Here is a 20,540-nt window from a genome sequence, read left to right as displayed (position 1 = left end):
GTCACTTGCTGGTGTGACGGGGCTTGAACTTCAGCCCTTGAAGTCACAAAGCATCAGCCCCAACTTCTTGAGCTAAAGCACCGTTGGGAGTTTCACTATGGAAGTCAACAGAGCCCAAATGCTATTCCCGCTCTGTAAATGCCAAGAAGTAGGTAAGTGTTTGGCCACCCTCATCCGTCTTCCATGTTTTGTTTCTGCACCGCCATTGCCAGCGTCAGCCCAAAGTGAGCCAGTGGAGAAGCAACTGGGAAAAATAAACGTGATTGAACATTGCACCTGGACCATGGACTTTGGGGAAAAATCTGTCCTGCAATTGAAAGGACAGCAGCATGAATCGTTCTCTAAAAATATTTGAAGGATGTTAGCCAAACTTCCTGAACATTATAAAAGGAAGCCTGGCTACTGCTTTGGGTATTTGAGATGACATCTTTTCCCCCCTCCCCCCCTTTTTTTTTTTCAATCAAAGAGGCACCACAGTGATAATGTTTTATTTATCCATTTGTCCATTCATCCAGCCAAGAACAGAAGTTGGAAATGGGAAAATTATTAATAACTGTATTATATTCATCAACTTGGTATAGTTTTTGGAATATAAGGGGGGAGACAGGCTAACTCTGGTTGGAAGAGTTCTCATCTGCTGTTCCTGCCTCCCAGGTTTAATGTGAGACATGATGAGTGTTACCCTTCTCCTCTGGGTTACACTTAAGTCACTTCATACGTTACAGGTGTATATTCTCTCTTGTATCTTTGGAGGACAATATAATATGTAACATTTGTGTAATTGAAGAAATGAGTTATTGATAATAGCTGAAGTTAGATCAAGTAGCATTTTGGGTCTACAGCATGATGTTCTTTTGAGAGTTCAAAGAGAAAATGTTCCAATTTGTCATCTGACTAGAGAAGTAATGGTAATTATTTTTTTTAACTTCCACTGGGACTTATATCATGCTGCATGAGCTCTGCATACCAAAGAGGGTTGATGTATGCTCCAGTCTGAGTTTCTTTATAATAGAATACCAATTCACCACAAAACTATAATTTTTTTGTTTAAAGGTATTTTTATTTTGGAAGGATCGTGTTTAATGCATTTAGGGTCATCTTATAACAAAGGGGTATTAGTGGTTGTGATAACACCCACATACAGATTTATTGCTTCATGTTACGTTATACCCAGCTGAATCAGTGGGAAAAAGCTTTTTGAGGAAGCTGCTGATGAAATATTTAAGAAGTTTTTATTAAAAATTTTCTGGGAGGTAACAGAGACAATGTTAAAACCTCCTTGAACTTAACTCATTCTCTAAACCACCTAGTTAATCACGGGAAGCAGGAGGTGGGAATAAAGGAGGTTGCACTTCACACCAGGGCAACACAGGGGCCTGCTGCACAAGTTGATGTCAATGGCTTGAGACTGGGATCAAACTTTTCATAGGGAGGGACGGGAAATATGCCAGGCCACAGATGGAAAGGAAAATGGGCCACCGATTCATGGAAAAACTCTTTCCTTTCTCTTCTAGCAAAGGGAAAGGGCTAAACTGTGGAGTTCTTAGCAGGGACCTAAAAATATCCTTTCTTTTTTTAAAAAACAGTGTTTTTGTTAGACTAGCAGGGTTTTATTCTTTCTTTCCTTTTTCATTTTCTTTCTCATTCTCTTTTTCTTTTCCATGTGTGCCTCAAAGCGTTTACTTGTCATCCATCATTAGCTTTGTCTTAAGAGCTGCCGTCTGTGAGCATGCACTGCGTCAGTGGTGTTCAGACAAAAGTGGAGAAAGGTTCGCCCGGCGTTGCTTTGACATGTTCAAAGAGAGCTACTCCATCACGCTGGGGATGGAAGGGGCAGGGGCAGGAGCAGAGAATGGGAAGGCAAAGCAGGAAGTTCTTCCTGATGTTGTATTGCTCAGAAGAAATATGCTGTGAAAGAATCTGTTCTTCTCCTTTCCTGACTGAGATTGTGGAGCAAGACTTTTTTTTTTTTTTTTTCATGCAAGAGAGTGTAATTATTGGTTTAGTAAAAAAAATGTGTTCTTTTCAGAGAATTCAAATTGCTTTAATTAGCAGAAAGATACATACAGCAGTGCTTGGGTTATTTAAAAGGCACCATGACGACTCAGTCTCTTGTGCTAGCCCTATTTTTAGTTTTATTCTGAGATCTTTTTCTCTACACATTGTTCTTTCCTTAAAAAAAAAAAGCAGGGGGGAGCTGGGAGCAGGTTTGAATTTCAGGTTACCACTTAGCAAATGTCCCTCTTTGGGCCAGCTTCCCTGAGGTGCCATCACCGTCTGGGAAGTGCCCTCCAACCCTCTTGAGGCAAAAGGAGCTGAGCCTGCTCAGGACCTTGCAGAATTGGGTCCTCCGTGACTGAAACGGGTCAGCAAAGGGTGACTGATATGTGTGCGAGTCTCACTGGGCATCCTTAAAACAAATTCCCTTCCAAAAAGTCCTTCCTAGAGTGGCATTTCCCTAGCCATGCCTCCCCTGGCTGGTGCGTGCGTGGTGAACAGCCTGCCCGAGACAGATGCTGTTCCCAGCTGGGAACACAAAGAAGTGAACTGTGATCATTGAAAACAGAAGCTTTCACGTATTAGCAAGACCTTTTTGCGTGCTGAGCTGCTGTAACAACCAGCCTGGTTTGCACTGTCACCCTTTCCCTTCCCCTGCATGCATGTGCATGCATGTGTGTGTTTTATTTATATATATATATATATATAAAAAATATACTAGGGGATATATTTTATAGCTGAGGATTTCAGGAGCCTGTAGAAACAGAATTTGACCTTGAGAAACACCATGAGATTAAAAATTAGGTTGTTTGTAATCAATAAAGATAGATGGGTTGTTAAAAAATAAAAATAAAACCAGATACAAATAATCCATGCAAATTAAACTGTATTCACCTTTCTTGTCAGAACTCCTTCCATAGCCCTTAAATCACAGGGATTTTAAAACCAAGCTTAAAATTCATTCTCAAATTTGTCATGCAAGCCATCTGCATTTTACAATTTATTTATTTATTTTTACTCCCTGTGAGACTGGTATCACTGTACATCTACCTAGCAATTTACGTGTATTTTATTTGAGTGGAGGTTGATGTCTGTTATGATGAAAATGTCAATGTTCTAATGATTAAATTGATTTTTTTCTCCCCTTTTCCAGAAACAGCATAGCTGCCTCAGCAGTGTGTGCCTTCAATCTGAGTGCCATTACTCAGGCATTTAATGGTCCTTTCCGTTACCAAGAAAATCCAAGATCAGCCTGGCTGCCAACGTTAAACCCCATCCCTAATTTCCAGGTACTGCTGCTGCCCTTCAGTCTACTCCAGTCCTTTTTACATTCTGTCACTCCAGTGGGTTGATTTGTGTGGGGCTCATTTTTTCAGGTAGACCCATAGTGCAGATAAATTCTATTTCACTACATTTATGAGTGATTTAGTCTGTGGAATTCATTGCCACATGTTATTGAGACCACAGGATTCGTGGCAAAAATTGAATGGTTTTACTGATAATAAGAATGTTCAGATTCTTTATAATAACGAATAATTTAAATCTCTGTTATGCTCTTCATTGACACATGAACTCTGAGAATGTGATCCTCACAAGGGAACATAGAGACATGTCCCCACCGAAACTGGGAAGGATAGAAAGCTGAAGCTGGACAAAGTCGAACTAGAATGGAGACAACCTATGTTTTTAAACAAGAAAGCTAATTAACCACTGTGATTGTGTAAGGAAGTGATGACTTTTCCATCACTTGATAGGGCCCCTGCAGCTACCAGTGTTTCAGTGCAAGATGGATAACTTCAGCCACAAATTATGGGCATGTTGCAGCAATAACTGGTGGAAGAAGACACATGAGGATGGTCACAGTGGCTCCTTCTCATCTTAAAAAATCTTTTTTTAATGAATGAGCAGTTTTCCCAGATTATGAGTTAAGACCAGTTTGAAAATCATAGAACTTCAATCGCTTTATGCCCTGATTCAGTCACTGTGGTACAGAGTATATGTGTGACAGCCCCAGCAAACCTAAGGTTTCTGAAGCATGAGTCCATTTTACAGCTCAGTTCCTTCCCACCTGGGGAATCCTATGGAGAATGGACTTGTCTTCCTGTTCTTGCTTCCTGATGGTGAATCTTTTCAGCTTTATTGTGTGAATCTGTCTCCCCTTTATAATGGCAAAGGTGCTGAGGCTGCCTGCAAATGCCATCTGCCTTCAAGCTGGTGATGTCAGGGACCTTCCAAAAAGGACTCTGCAGTTGCCTGAAATCACAGCAAGAGCAGATGGGAGGCAGGTCCACGCTGCAGGCAGGGACATGCTTGGGTTCCTGCTGAGGAACCTGATTTCTCCCCCTGAACTCCCTCATGGCGCCTGAGTGAGGGCTTCTGCCTGTACAAGGTGGGACCAGATTGGGCTCTCGGTCATTCCCTCAGCTTCATGCTCTCAAAACCAAGAAACAAAGCTCTGCTGAAGACCCAGCCATGCCAAACAAGGCCAGGTTTTTGGGGTTTTTTTTTAAGCTTAAAGGGAATATTAAGGTTAACTGAGAATCAACCCAGGAGGAATAGGAAAGTACTTTGGAAAGCATTTCCATGTAGTGAAAAGTATCAGATAAAATGTGGAGTGCAAAGATTGCAGCAGCAAGATGAAAGAAGAGGGTCAGAGGAAAATAAGGAAAGGAAAAGGAGGTATGTGGCAGACAAAAGGAAGATTGCAAGAAGAGATTAAGATGTTTTTCAAGTACAGGAGGAACAAGAGGTCAGTGAAGGGCCTTTAGGAGATGACAAGGGTAATTTAGTGACAGAAGAGGCAGATATTGCAAAAAAATTAAATTAATTTTTTTGTCTCAGTGTTCACAAAGGAAGATGAGGGAAGCATGCCAGATTTTTTTTCCTTGCAGAGAGGAAGGAGAAATACTGAAGGATATAGAGGATCAGGGCAGTGCAGATAATCAGGAAATTAGAACAAAACAAAATAAAACCAGACCAGAGGGATGCTGTGTCAGCACACGGGCTGCCAATAGACCAAAAGGATTATCTGTGACTTGATGAGAACAGAAAACAAAACCAACAATGACATTCCTGCCACTGGGACCCCTCCTTCAGTGATGCTCTAGAAAGGAAAGTGAGCAGGGAGAAAAGCATCCAAAGCAAGACAGTAGTATAAACCAGAAGTATAGGAGACAGCAGAAGAGAGAGATCTAAAAACTCTTTAGAACGTGGGATGAGTCATGAACTAAAAAAAGACCATCACAATAGAAAAAAAACATTAAAACCCACCTGAGGACACATCAAAACCCACTGATGTTTCCTAAGTCTGGCTACTCAGAAAGATACTTAAGTTGATAAAAAAAAGTGACCGTGTTCATAGGTGGTGGTAATTAGTATCACCCTGTTGACCTAGTTCACACAAACTCCAAAATATTGTAGGGCTTAGTACACCAGCCATTAGGATCCATATTTATTGTGTAAATGTGAGCTAAATTCCTGTCAACTCATTTTAGCATGTTGTAAGAGAAGCTTTGCATGGTGCACCTTGGAAAGGCAGCCACGCTGCAGAGTTGCTTTGATGCATATCGAGAGTATGCACATGGGAAATTTGTACACTGTAGCTGGAGTGCTGTAAATCCACATCCTAATTTTTAGTATACTAACGTCTCTTCCAAAGATGTTGGAAAGCCCAAACACCTGGACCCAAAATGAAGAAAAAGAAATTTGTGAGGTTTTTTTCTATTGAAATTACTCAGGTGTGAGCATCACTTTGTGAGAAGCAAAGTTGTCCATGGACTGAGTATGGGAGTTGGCAGGATTTCTAGTTGTACTACTGACTCCGATGGCCTTGGGCAGGATAAATAACCGGTCACCCAGCTGTCTTTTGAAGTAATAAAGCTTCTGCCCACCATGCATGGCATTCTGGGGAAGAGTGAAGATCCAGCCCTGGCGACTGACATGGACCACAAAACTGCATGGAGAGTATAATCTTGCACTGGCTTTTGAAAATGCTGAATTCTAGAGATCAGTGTGAGATAGAAACTCAGGCTTTAAAATGCCCTATCCACCTGGTAGAACTTATGCTGGTGTTTAAAAGACACAAGATGAGCTCTCTACATCCACCCTGTTCTGGATGGAGAAGGGCATTGAATCCTATTTCAGTACATCCCCTTGGTTCAGGACAACCCCTTGGTGCTGGAGGATGGATGGACATGGGTTGATCTGCCATTTACTGTGAGGATAGAAGATCTGCATGTGGGGAGAGGGGAGCTAGTGGCTAACCTGCCTTGCTTCAGATGAAGCTGGAGGGGTCTGTTCAGAAGAGAGAGCATCAGGGAAAAGCAGTGTGGTGAGTTGGGTTCTTAGATGGAAAACCAACCCATTTTTCAGTTTTTTTAATCTCCAGGTTTTGTCCATTGTACAGTGTGAGATGCCAGGTAGAGTCTGAAGATGATTTCAAAAGCTTAACTTTCCACTGCTAACTTTACATCTTTCTACAGCTAGCTTTAATGCTTTCTTTTCCTCCTTGGTCTGTTAATGCCCTTTGCCCTTCTGGTGTGCTGGCTCCAGGATATCACAAGGGAATGAGACACTACATCACTGGTCAGCGGACAAGCGGACCAGCTGGGAGAATTTATAAAGAGTGGGCTACAGGCCAAAGCTAGGCTAAGGACCTAAGACGAGGCTGAGGGCCTGATCCTGTGACCCTCACACAGACCCACCTCTGCAGGAAATCAACAGGACATGGGTTTCCAGAAGAATTTCAGGGTTTGGTCTTGGGCTGCTGGAGTGGGGAGAAAATGCAGGTGCTGAAGTTCAATCTTCCATGTTTAGTGTGGGACACTGAGTGATGACAGCCCTAACGAGAACCTGACGGAGAGAGTCCTGCAGGATGCGCAGCGCCTGTTCCTGATGAATGATGTCGTGCAGCCGGTGACTGTAGATCCATACGTGACTCAGGACAGCATTCGATTTTCCAAACTGGTGGTTGATATTGTTCAGGGGAAGGACACTCTCTACCACGTGATGTATATTGGGACAGGTAAGAGCACCAGGGCTTAAGAAAGTTCCTTCCACTTGCTCATAGACCTAGCAGCCGTAGTAGCCCGATCGTGACATCATTACACAGTTGTCATTCGATATCATTTTGGCACAAAACTGCATGGAAGTTAGTTTACTTGAGTAAATTAAAAGCAGGATGGACGACTTGAAGCAGAGTCCCAAATGAGCAGACCATAAATCTATGTTGTGTTTAAAAACAACAGTAACATTTTTCTCTCTTTTATAAAAGCATGTTTTGATTAATCAGACTAATACATAACAGTGGGGAAGAGCAAAGGCCGCTGAAATGCTCTGTGGTTTTGCGCACGTAAGTTGCCTCTCTGCGCTCTGACGTACTCATCTCTAAATAAGCAATAATAATACTTAACCGCCAGGCTTGCCCAAAGTTTTAATTATTTCTTTCTTTGCACTTCCATGTCCCTACTGGTATATGACTCCCAGTGCTTTCGGGAATGGGCATGCACTGGAATGTAATGCAGATGGGGAAGCTGAGGCAAGTGCTTTTTTGTGGTTGTATGGTGAGCCAGTGGTAGAATTAAGTATATGATTTAGTTTCTTGATTTCTGCTGCCATCCTCTAATTAGCAGGACACATTGCCTCTTCTGAAAAAGCACAGATATCTTGGATAAAAGAAAGATGCTGAAGAAGGACAAAGTGTTATAAATGGTTGTCTTAGCCCATATTCGTAGTAATGATAGAGGTTAAATTAAATAGTTTGATTAATCAGAGTATATGGCCAGCCTCATGGGTATAATGTTGTTATCCTCTATTGCAGAAGCTTTGACTTTAGAATAAGATGGATTGCCTCTGTAAGTGTTAGTTTAATCTCACATCTGAATGCAGAGTCATTGCCTCATCCTCATGTTACCACCTTCCAGGACTGTGTCATAATTTATCTAACTTTTACCACCACTTACTTCAAAAGTGATCATTTTGGATGTGTTCTAGCAACATTCTCACTGTGGGAGCCTCCATGGACATTGATTATGATGATAAGATTGTACTAAAATGGAGATACAACATGGTTCTGCCATTTTTGATATCTTGATATTTAAGTGATGAGTCCCAGCTACAAAGCCTGAGAGAAAGCTGGGATACTTTCTGCCTCATATGTGTAGAAAGGTCCACTGCCATAAACTTACCTCCTTATGTGTGTTTGCTTTCTGGCCCTGGTTAGTGGTGACAGGTAAGTTCTGCTGGACCTGAAACATTTAAACCAGTCAAATGCCTCAGCAGAGACAGCCCTGCCCAGAGGCAGCCCTGAACAGAAACCCAGTCCTGAGGCAAACCAAGCCCCAACTTGGGCCTTAGACTCGTTGCCGCTTAAGGCCCTCCTAAGTGAAAGAGAAGCTTCGCGTGGCAGCCCACCCCACCACTGTAAATTGCTGAGCTTTAGCACCAATACAGAAGTTACTGGGATAGAAAGATTAAGCTTCAGGAACAATCCAGGCTGATTTGGGGTTTTAATGAAAAACAGTGCGGTTGCTCCCTTTTCCGAAGTATAAATCTCCCACAGTTTATCAGATCTTTAAATTGTTTAGGTAAGAGCACTATGAACAGAAACGTATATGCTTCTGTGTATGCACTGCTCATGCCATAACATCCCCTTGTCAAGCTGGCAGGACAGCTTCTTCCAGGAAGAGGATCAATGAGATCCATGACCCATGCAGTCATTACGGAGGCCTTGGAGATTTCCAGCAGGGTCGCTGCATCTGTTGTCATTTGTCGTGGCATCAAATCACACCGATCTGCTCCATAAACCAAAAGAAATACAGACTCAAGGCACCAGAAATGATCCCTGCTATCTCAGGTCACCTTGCTGTGTAACTCACTGGTAACGGGACCAGATTTTTCTGCCTTAGTGCTCCAAATGGGAAATTTTTCCTGTTACTCACTCTCCAGATGGTTCACATCCTTCTGGTTTCCCAATAAAATGCGGTCACAGTCAGTTTCTGTAATGTCTGAGAACTGGTGAGGATTGTAACCGTGTAGCTGGAGCTCTCTCTCGCATGGGCAGCAGGTGACCCGGAACTAGGTTTAAAGCGGCTGTGTAAAAATGACATTAATATTTCACTCTTTAGGCAGGTATGAAATGAAGTCAATGCCTCCAAGATTTACTTGTGCCTTGTTTCTTGTTCCATTAGAGTATGGCACCATCTTGAAGGCCCTTTCTACCACTAACAGGAGCCTGAGGAGCTGTTATTTAGAGGAAATGCAGATCCTCCCTGACGGACAACGAGAAGCAATCAAGAGTCTCCAAATCCTGCACAGCGACAGGTCACTCTTTGTGGGCTTAAATAATGGAGTGCTAAAAATTCCTCTGGAGAGATGCTCCATGTACAGAACAGAAGGGTAAGCAAATTTACAGCTCTGATATATTCCACTTCAGCCTAAAAAGAAAAGCACCAGGGAAACATATTCCAGTCTGATTTGGTTTAGAATGCTTTTTTCATCAGTACAAGACAAAAGACACTGTTGGAAGTGCACCTCCTGATAGATACATTCATGACAGGAGCAATGAGAATGAGCAATATTTTTTTGGTATATATTAATTAATCCTCATCAGAAATTAATTGTATGTTTACCACATAAGGACTTGCAATATTTACTTCTTTTTTTATAAAAAACCCCTTGACATTTCAGTGTTGCTTTGATTAATTCCATGTGTTTTGCTGGTGGTTCTTATTGGCAGTATGGCTGCAGGTTTCTGAATTTGGGTTGCAGCCAGCCTATCCTGGCTTATCCGAGTGATCACCTCTCAAACGTCTGATGAGGCAGGGCTGGGCTGCGTGGCAGCTTGTTACTGCTTTTGGAACCCAATAGCTCATCTCAACTATGTGTGACACCTCGTACACCTGGATAGGTTCTGTGCCTTGATTGTAGCGTGTAAAAGGAGTAGGAAAAAAGACTTTTAATTGTCAGCCCTGGCTCCAGAGCAGTTTTCCACCCAGAAATGTGTGCAGAAAGTTTTTGCGTCCAAATTATATCCCCCCATTTAAGCAGGTGAAAGAGGTGAAAAAATAATCTGAGTATGTAGTGGGGTCTGCTGCAGGTAATTGCTTATTTACATCTCTTAAAAACATTCTTCCTTCTCCTCTCCTGCTTTTGCTTTGCTTTCCTGGATGAGAGTTTTGCCTGAATCTGATGATCTCTGTGCCAGACAGACAAGAGGAAGGAATTTTTTAGCAACGTCTAAATGGATTCCCTCTTTCATGGCCTACTGCAAGATGTTCTTGTTCTGTTGCCAAAAAAACTGATATAGAAAATGTCACCATCATTTTATTTTCAACAAGTAGAGTTTATCTATCAGCTTGTACTAAATTCATGTCTGTCTAAATATAAAAATGCCAGCTCTTTCTATTTTCGCTGAACCTCTTAATTATGCCTTTCAGAAAATATAACTTGGTCATTACTGTAAGTTTGACACAGAAGTGTTTAGTGTGTAAAGGTTTAGTTGCTTATACAGGCAGGCTGACACAGAAGTGTTTAGTAAGAGAAAGAGAACCAAAGCTGGAAAATGCCATCCTGTCCTCAGCCCTTAAAAGCAGAGATTTAAAAAAGGTAGAACATAATAGCTGTCCTCTTCAGGCTGTCCTGGAGAGTTTCAGTTTGAGAATATTTATGTGTGTATACATATATATGATCCAGTTTCAACAGAAACGAGTTCTTCCTTTTCTTTCTTTTCCTAATCTTGAGTTCAGCTTTCCGGTAATTTATAGATTGTGTCCCAGTTTCAACCTGCGTAAGTATTTTGTATGACACTTCCATTACAACTCAAATGGTGGAGGTTTGCTCAACTGTCTAAAAAAAGGACAAGCAGGGAAAAAGCAGCAGTGGCTGGAGGGCGGGGAGGGGGTACCTCACGGGAACACCATCTGTTTAGGACCTGAGGGCTGCAACACAGTCCCCTGCTAGTATAACCTTATCCCAGCAAAACAGAAACCCGGCTCCAAAGAGGTTCCCTTGCAGACTGGTGGCCACAAGCAGTCTCAGTTTTATGCATTGTACAGCACTGAGTCCTGGCTGAAATTACTGAGAAGATTGTGTACTGACGCTGTTTGTTTCTAAAACAAACTTTCTGGAGGCTTTTTTCAGTGAAATAAGGAAGCAGTCCTGCTCCTTGGGGAATGGAGACTCAAACTCTGCCTCCATTGACTAGTTTCATGATACTTTTAGGCAATTTAAGCCAGCCACTGGGCAATACCAAAGTACACGAGGTAGGGTCTCCTGACAGCATGGTGGGTGCGTACATTTGCTGATGTGGGAGGTCAGAATTTGCTGACTTTGGGTGCTGGCCAGCTAGCGTACTTTTGCCCTATGGCCGAGTCTTGTGGAAGGACTGTGCATTTGAAAAAAGGAGGAAAAATAAGAACAAAACTTAGGAAAGCCAAGGAAGGCCATTATTTATGTATTTGTTTAAAAGGATGTTTGTGATATTATTATTACTTTTAAGCTAAGCTTTTTTTTTTTTTTTTTGGTAGGAAATTATTCAAGTGCAAATTTTTCAACTGCAAATGTTGGAACCTTTTTTCCTCTTAGCATCCTGGCTATGTAGGTGATAAGTCAACTCGGCCTCCATTGTATTTCTTTCAATACTGAACTGTATCGAGAAGGATGTTTTAATTTCCTCCAGTGCATTCCACCTGGCACTTCTCCTGGGCTGTGATTTATTGCTTATTGTTGTGTCTATGTTTAATACATGCCAATATACTGCCACTACGGGAAGAAGGACTCCCACCCCTACAACACCCCCCGCTTACTTTTTTGTGCTGTGACTTCTTGACTGGCCTCCCTGAAAAGCTCTGGTTTCAGCAGTTTTTATAATGTAATCGTTTTGAAGGGGGCTCAGAAAGCTTGGAGGTGATGGAGAATTTGTGCCTCCCGGGCAGGAATACCACAACATTGTTTATTTTCTTTGGCTCTGCCTTATGTTATCAGGAAATTTTGCAGCCTTTTACACCCTGGGGGCTGATGTGGGTTTGTGATTGCTGACACAGAGCTCTTGCCTCCACCCTGCCTTCTCCTTTCTCCCTGGAGCAGGTGATCATGTATCGAGAGAAAATTGATCCTAGCATTGATCCCCTCCAGTGATCCTTGCTGCTGTGCTGTTTTAAAACTTCAGGGCTTGGTACTGAGGCTCAGAAATGGGGCAGAGGAAAAAGCCGCAGCGAAGGGAAGAGATGGAAAGGGAAAAGGATTTCTGCCGTCTCCTTTATTGTTTGTTTATTGACACGGCACCAATTTAATCTCTTAAATGGTGACCAGTAACTCAGCCCCATGTCTTGATGTAGTTCAATGACCCAATATATTTCTAGGTGTCCGAGCAGTGTTTTGTGTGTGCCCAGTGACCCATCTCAATCTGTCTTTTCAGAACAGCCAATCTTAGCAACAGGGCAACGGGAAGACATCTGTAATGTCAGCTGCCCAAATTTACGGGCTCAACTTGGCTGCAGGGATCTTGCCTTGTGCGTGTGTTTTCCTGTTGTGCTTCAGTGCTGCCGTTCCCCAGTATCACTGGAGAGTGTTAGGAAGATGTCCAGCGTGAGCAAAACCTTCAAGTCTCTTGAACATGCAGCACGTTTTGAAGGCTGCTTTGGTGGGTGGTAGCTTGGCTGTGCTTGCTGCTGCATTGTGCATGGCTTTGAAATCATTGTAATCTTCCTGCAATTTTCAAATGAGCTTGGATATTTACCTCAAGTTACCCCCAAGGTTTGGGGAGGGATATTTGGAGAGCAGCTTTATCACTGACACTACCATATCTCTAGAATATGTCTGAACCTGGGTCTGAATTTTAGAGGGTTGACGACTTTAGATCTGGACCATTATTTTCAGGTGGGGCCTATCTGTAGTGGTAGCTTAGTAATTTTTTCAAAGGGTGGGGTGAGGTCATTCATTTTGGGAATTGCAGTCAAACACGTAAGAAGATGAAGCTGGTGGTTGTAGGGAGCACTTTGTAATCTCCTTGTACTGCCCCTTTGCAGCATCAGGGCTGTTGGCCTCTGAGCAGACAGACACCCTGAGGCAGTGATTTTGTAGCCATTTTTTTATTACATATTCAGATGAGGAAAAGAAAATATGTTTGGGAATGAAGCCAGAGAGTATCTTGAATACCCACCTTTTCTGCTTTCTCTGTCCTGAGTGGTTTATTTTAGTGCATTTTGTGTTGATACTCATTCTTTCATCTTCCTCCCTCCAGTTTTCTGCATAAAATTTGCAGCTCGTATGATGCAGGTTGCAATTTTGGGATGTACAGTGCAGTTCTGAGAATAGTTTGTCTTGCATGTCCTCTCCCTGTCATGTGTGGGTATCCCATCCGGTTGTGTGAGTGCCACCTCAGGTCATCCTCATATCAGTGGAGATACTCCTGCTTCCTGCTGTGGGGAGAGCCAGATCCTCTTGCGTGCAACTATGACATGCTCTCATTTGAACTCTGCCTGCTTTTTTGACCCAGTTGCAGGGAGTTTGCTGTTGAGTGATGCTGAGCTTTTGCTCTCCTACTTGGCCTAAATTCTGCCGTGCATCCCCTCCGGCCATGCTGCTTAATGCAAAGCTAGCAGAAATGACTCAGCTGACAAGTACTCTTATTTACTGACTTGAGATCTGTTTGAGAAACACAATTCAGCTCTAAATAGCTCTGGGCCAGTGATCAGACAACTGAGTACATATAGGTGAGTAACTCCTGAAATGGCTCCAGGGAGTTTTCAGAAGAAAAGGGTCAGCAGCAGCAGTAAAGCAGCAGTTTTCTGCCCTCTTTCTCTCTCCAGAGTGCAAAACTGGAGCTCCAAGCATGGTCCCTGTACCACGTCCACGCTAGACTTTAAGGGGGTTGAGATATCTCATAGAGGATTGCTTTGGTGGTTGTTGTTACTTTCTTTTTTTTTTTTTTAACTCCTTATATGGTGCAAAATCCTCTGTAACAAAGGAATGAAGCACTTGAATTTATGATTGCAAAACCAGAATTACAGGATTACCAGATTTCAGGAGTAAAACTGTTGGGGAACTTAATTGGAGGAATAATACAGTCTGGGAAGAGATCTAAAAATTTCCCAGTTTAGGGGAAAGAGTGAATTGAATATGGGCTGGAAATCCTCTGACCTGTTCACCAGAATGACGATAGCTCCTCGAAGGACAAACAAGTAATTATTGTTGGGTAAAAAGCATGGGAGAGAAAATGTTAAAAGAAGTAGGGGAGGGAACAAAGCAGAGACTGTTGTTCAGTGGAGCCCAGCAACCAGCAGATCGCTGAGGCAATGTTGGTGGCCAGATTGTTCATCAAAGACCTTGAAAATCCAGCCCCTTCTGTTGAAAATCTGGCCCAGATTTTGTTTTGAAAATCTTCTCCCTGAGAGTTAAAAAATATCCAGCACATTGAATATCCTTTTAAAAATAGAGGCAAAAAAGAAAGGTAAGAGCCTACAAAAATGTTGTGATAAAGCTTAATCATCAATTTCCATCTGCTTTGGCTGATATGGCCTCTCCAAAATTAAGGGAATTAGCTAATTATTGTACCATCAATAATGCTGAAAAGCTTTGAAGACTTCATAGGCAGAAAGGAGAGTGCTCAGCCCAATCTTTTGTCATCCACAGTATCCAATAATACATCAGAATAAATCACTAAACATCTGGTTTGGCATTCTGGTTGCATTTAAGTAAATAGCGAGACTCCCACTGACAGAGAATGAAGACATCAAACAGAACCATGATCACTAAAGCTCTTGGAAAGAATGAAGTTTGGTAGATGAAATGGATCTATGTTCTTTAAATAGAAGTACAAAATTATACCATTTTCTCTATCCTGAAAACACATTTGCATCTGCTGTAGCAGGCAATTACTCCCATTTTCTTTAATGTAGCTGCTTATATATGTAAAGTTAAGCACATCCATACTATTTGCAGGATGTGGACCTGTAAGATTTGAGGGGATGTTACAGGTGTAAGAAACCTGGATTTCAGGATAGCAGTTGAAGAGCTTCACTTGAACTGTCTGGGAAAGGGACGTGGCCATGTGTGTCTGAAATTGGAGAAAAAAAGAAGGCAAGGGTAAGCGGCAGTGTAGTGAGCAGGGGCATGTTTCCAGCAAGATGCCAGAGAGATTGGTTTTCAGTTTCATCTTATTTGACATTATCTTTAATGGCATGGAAGAAAGAAAATAGCATACTTTGTAGATGGCATTTAAGTATGAGGGAATCACAAATAACAGTGAGGAGAGAAATGCAACGTGGGGCCAGCAGGGAAACCAGCAAGAGGCTGAGTTTGAGGAATAAACCTGTGCTGAGATTGCTCGTGTTTGCATCACTGGAAAAAGAGAGGACACGGGATGAAAGAGTGGAAAGGGGCTCTGTTCCGAACCAGATGAATTATTACAGCTTTTCCCATTTCTGTTAAATGCTCAAACCAATGACATGCTTTCCATTCATTTTAAGCTGCCTGTATACTTTTAGGCTCCTGCTTTTAGGTCCAAACTACATAAATGGCCCTGAGTGAATGGCACTGGGGCAGAAGGGCAATTTAGCAGTAGCCACAGCCTGGGGTTATACAACTACTGAAACAGATGAAGGTCACTTCAGAAAAAGCCAAACAAAATCAGCTAATTTCAGGGCTCACTGCTTTTTGTCTCCTCACTATCATGACTAGCTTGCCAATTTGTTTTGGGGGGCTTTGGATTTCTAGGAGGGAGGAAAAAGCGGGGAGATTGAACGTGCCAAGGGCGTTTGTTTGCTCCTTATTTTTAAAGTGTACTGCCAACACAACTTAGCTCACAAGTGCGGGAACGGTTTAGCGTATGGATCCCTTTACCTCAAGCAGGTTGGCTTTAGGCCAAGTCAGATCAATGATGTCTAAAAGTCATTACCATGAGTCATTACCAAAGTCTAATGCCTGCTAGGTGGGCTATGTGAAATTAGTTTCAACACAGTGGCGACTGACAGGAAAGCAGGTAGTTTTCTTGGAATATGTTATGTTAGGATGACATTGATGCTATTGTTATACAAACAAGATTAGTAACTAAAGCTACCAACAAGCCCCAGGGCAGATATCCATTGCATCTGTCAATTCTTGCAATTTGCTACTATTATGTCATAAGATTTGTATTCTAGGCAATGGTCATGTTCAGCGACATGGCTCCTGATGCAAAGAGTCTACAGCCTTACTGCTGCCATGGCTGGTTTGCTTCATCTCTCAAGCTTCCAGGCAGCATTTGCAGTGTAAAACACAAATGTGTCCAATATTAATACTGAATGAATATATTGCTACAGATGCATCATTAACTTTTTATTAGGAGATGTTCTGTTTTACCTGTTTGGGGAGGAGGAAGTATCTGGAGGCAGAGCAAATTTCTTATTGTTGGTTTAAGTTTAAAATTTAAGTACATATAAGTACATAAAATATGTATGGGTTGTAGAAAAACATAATATTGTACTAGCTGATGTCTTTTACATGTCAAAATGCCTAAGTACTATAGATCTATGGGAACACTCCAGTCTGCAAAGGGGTAGGGCTGGATTTCAAAAATATCCATTTACTTAAGTGATGTTGTCTCTTGTTAAAAAGTGGAATGGACATTGTTTGATATTATAACTACATGGGAAAAAGCAATGGAGAATATGTTGGAAGGACCATTTTGCTCCATATGCAATGTTAAAATAGCCCTGCGTTGGACAAGAGGTGTTAGATCCTCAGGGTGTAGGAGGTGGTCTAATATTTATTTGCCTTTTCCAACATACATTAATCTACCAAGGCTCTGTCTAGTAGAATTTACATCTCGTTGAGCAGAAAATAATTACCCAGAGCTTAACAAAATCCAGCATTCACAAAGGAGCTGCTTGAATATGGATTACTTTGTGCAGCCTGGGTGACGATTGTAGACTGTTTTCAGGTTTCTTTAGCATCACTTATATTTCTTTCTAAGTTTTTTGCCTTTGCACTTTTCTCTCCCTTCCTAAGTTCCCATTGTAGCATAATTTGTGTTCTTAAATCATCACCATCTTGTAGAGGCTGCGTAAGGCACCTGCCTGTGTCCCTTGCAGTGGATTTGCTCTTGCCTAAACCACCCTTTTTCTGCCTGTGCCACCAGACTACAGGAATTTGCCACGTTCACATGGAAGTCTCAGATCTGCAACCACAGAGCAGAAACGCAGGAGCAGAGCACATCTTAATCGGACAGCCGCTTCCAGACACTGACTGACACAGGGCAGAGACAGGGAATAACACTTGAGTGCACTGATTCGCCCAAGCTGCCTTTCCAAAAGGATGTCTAGTCCCCTCTGCCTCCTTCCATATGGCAGCCCTGGGGGGCATGTTTTCTTAAGGCTCAAAAGCCTGCCGCTAGGAAATGGTTGTGCTTCACAATCCAGACAAACATGCCCCGCTTTCAGGAATTCCTTCTGGCTATTCCTTTCATTAGGACTTTAATAGTATCCGAGTTTTCTTGTGGATGACTGATCCCATCAGTGGTAGTCAGAGGCCCTCTGTACTTCTGTTTTTATTAGAGGTCAGTTTTGTTTGGCACAGTGACAAGAGTTTCTAATAGTGTTTGTGGAGGAACACTTAATCATTTTTTTTAATAACCTGCTTTACTGATGTAAACATAAATCCAGATTTAATCAGAATTTTTCTTGGGATGGCATTAATCTTCATATTTGAATAAATGGAATGTTGCTTTATTTCACAGCTTTAAAATAAAAATAAACACCTATCCAATAAAGAAGTCACTGTTGCTAAAAGATGATGGAATGGGATGTCAGAAAGTAAGAAATGGAATAGTTTGTTGTGTAGATTGTGCAAGGCCATAATCTATAAACCACAATCGATTAAAGTGATATTGAAAATGGTAGGGGAGGAGGTGGAAAGTAGCAAGCCGAGGTCCCTGATGTGGAAAGGAAAATGAGGTGAAACTGCCTCTGAAAATCCTCTGTCTGTACACTGCTTCTTTCAAATAAGTTACATGTGTTTGGCTCATAAATGGACTTCAGTTTTAGAGGTCGTTTTACACCATGGTTTTAATTTATGCATTCAAAACAAGTCACGTGCAGAGCAGCAATCAGTGATGCTAAGCATGTGTGGGTGATAAATTACACACGCACACAACACACACACTTCAGCTTCCTTGCCTCTGCGTCCAATATCAAATGCCAAAATACCAAACCTTGTCTGTCCAGATTAGCATCGACTGTAGCCCTTACCCTGGTGGTACCTGTGAGCTGTAGTATGCTCTTCCCAAGTAGTGCCCTGCTCCACAAATAGCTCCATTAATTGCTTATGAAGTACGTGGCTACTCGTCTTGAGGAAAGGGCAGAAGCATCTGGCACGGAATGTGTTGTATTCACCAGCTGAGAAATGAAGCTGCTGCTTGACCAGTGTCTGACTAAAGCAGCTCAGTTCCACTTGGCTTCTCTTCTCAGTGGGGAAAGATAATGGATTTGTATAGATCACTAACTCATCTCTGCAGTTTGAATTTTTAAAGGTATCAAAATTAGAGGGATTGTTTGAAGGTCTGGTGCTTTTTTTTCCCTTTCTAATCTTATTTTCTTAAGCCACGAACAACCTTTTGATTCTTATTCTTCTCTTTTCATGCCATCTGGTTTTAGGGAAGACAGAAGTCCTCTCTTCCTTGCACAGACTATTGAGGTTGTCAGTAATTATGATTTGGTTGGCTGGAAGCTAATATGATTATTTGTTTAGTTCATCCCCTCTGTAGGTTGATAGCAATGGGACAGTAAGCTAACCTTGTCAGGAAATGCCTGTCTGCCAAACACAGCCTTATGCTTTCAACTAACAGACACAGCTTAACTCCCTTATTGCTCGCAAGGGGCTGTTCGCTTGGAGTTAACTGCTCACAGAGTGCAAGAAACCAGTGTGAAATTCTGAGGTCTTGTTCCCCCGAAAAGAGCAAGGTGAACTCCTGTGCTGCTCATGCTCCTGAGATGCTGAGCACAGATGAGCGTAGGTTGCTCAGTGACTTGCAGGATCAGGCTTATAAATGTTGCGCTGCTATCTCTGGGCCTCTAATGAACTTAGTGGTGCTGCCCAAGGGAATTTAAAAGACTAGGTGCTATGACAGTTATCGTATTGCCTTGGCGAACATGATGTTCACTGTAGGTTCCAAACTCATCGGCAAAAATGCAGAACCCTCTCCCAGCGCTGTGGCAGGGTTTTGTGAGCTAACGCAGTTTGGGAAGGGAGCTTCTCAGTCTTTGGGTCTAGAGCCCTCCCTCTGTAGATCATCATGTCCTGTCATTCCATTCCTGTTTGCTTTTAGTCATCACAAAGGAGTGAGAAAGAGGTAAATGAAAAGAGAAGGAACAAAAACTGGGAAAGCAAGCATGTTCTGGCAGATGAGAGAAGCAGAGTCCTTCAGTGTGAATGCTCTGGATGACAGTTTTGTGGCTTTTGGTACAAAATGGCACATTTGTGTGTCTTCTGTCTGGTAGTAAGAATGGGAAGAAACTCTAGGAATTCTTTCTTTCCTTTGGTCTGTCAAAGCCTAATCTCTCGGGTCTGGTTCAATTGATTTGATGATCCATTTATTACACAGTCTAAAGCTTTTTAACTCTCCGGGAAAAAATGACCAAAAGATGAAGTTATCTAGACTCAGAGCAAATTAAAGTGGGAATGAGAAACTTTTGAACTATAGACGTTTAAGCTTTAATGAAGATTCTGAAAGAAGACATCATTCAGGCTATTACAAAAAAAAAAGAGATCTTGGGCAGGACCAGCATCTTGGAAGCAGAAGCCTTTTTTCCAGCACATGCTATTAGTGAAGGCTCAGCACCTCCAGGCTTCAAAGGCTCCATAAAAGCTCTTTTGAGTCATAGGTAAGAGTTTCCATTGACTTCAGTGGGCTGTGGATGGTGCCCCACTTGCAGAGTCTTAATCCTTTGTGTTATCCCAGATCACTGCTGTAGAAACGATTGCAACAGCCCACAACAGGGAGGCTAAAAGCTCCCAAACAGCAGGCAGCAGGTGATCTCTTATGAGTAAGATCTTATTTTCATGCAAATGTCTTTGGTAAGTGAGAATAAGGAACTGGAGAAAAAATTACCTTGAATAGGAGATACAAATGGAATTGTTTTTCAATTGAGCGTTTTCAGTGTATGTCTTTATGCCTCAGATAAGACATTTATTGTGAGGCAATGAATTACAGTGAATCGCTATTGATAGTAATGCCTTGTCATAATAAATCCAACCTCTTAGATATCCATCAAGAGGTATTCTCCCGAGTCCTCACTGAATGCACTACAGTTAGTAGATGGCCAGAGGGGAACTGGTGGCACAGAACCGTGTGGTAACATCACCATCTATTTCCACAAGCATCCTGCTTTGTGGAATTTCATTGACTGAGTCATTAGCATTAATATAGCCAGTGTTAACCTAAATATAGCCATGCTTGAGTAGTCTTCTGGGATAATGGGTTCCCTGTGCCTGTGTGAATTATGATGGGAGACGATAGGGTGTTGCTAGTTCCTTGAGGCATTCCCAGCCTGCCACTGAGGAGACCGGTG

General features: G+C 42.1%; 1 protein-coding gene across 3 annotated transcripts in view; it reads left to right on the top strand.

Moving 5' to 3' along the window:
• Positions 1–20,540, top strand: part of SEMA5B (semaphorin 5B) — a 272,595-nt gene that overhangs the window by 208,110 nt on the left and 43,945 nt on the right. For all 3 annotated transcript variants that reach the window (XM_075757063.1, XM_075757062.1, XM_075757064.1), the window contains 3 exons: positions 3,152–3,287; positions 6,814–7,021; positions 9,186–9,393. In XM_075757063.1, the coding sequence (XP_075613178.1) occupies positions 3,152–3,287; positions 6,814–7,021; positions 9,186–9,393 (552 nt within the window). The remainder of the gene's footprint in view (positions 1–3,151; positions 3,288–6,813; positions 7,022–9,185; positions 9,394–20,540) is intronic.

The sequence above is a fragment of the Balearica regulorum genome, chromosome 6 (assembly GCF_011004875.1).
Source record: "Balearica regulorum gibbericeps isolate bBalReg1 chromosome 6, bBalReg1.pri, whole genome shotgun sequence".
NCBI lineage: Eukaryota > Metazoa > Chordata > Aves > Gruiformes > Gruidae > Balearica > Balearica regulorum.
Note: the sequence above shows the minus strand (reverse complement) of the source record. Positions and strands in the feature narration are given on the sequence as shown.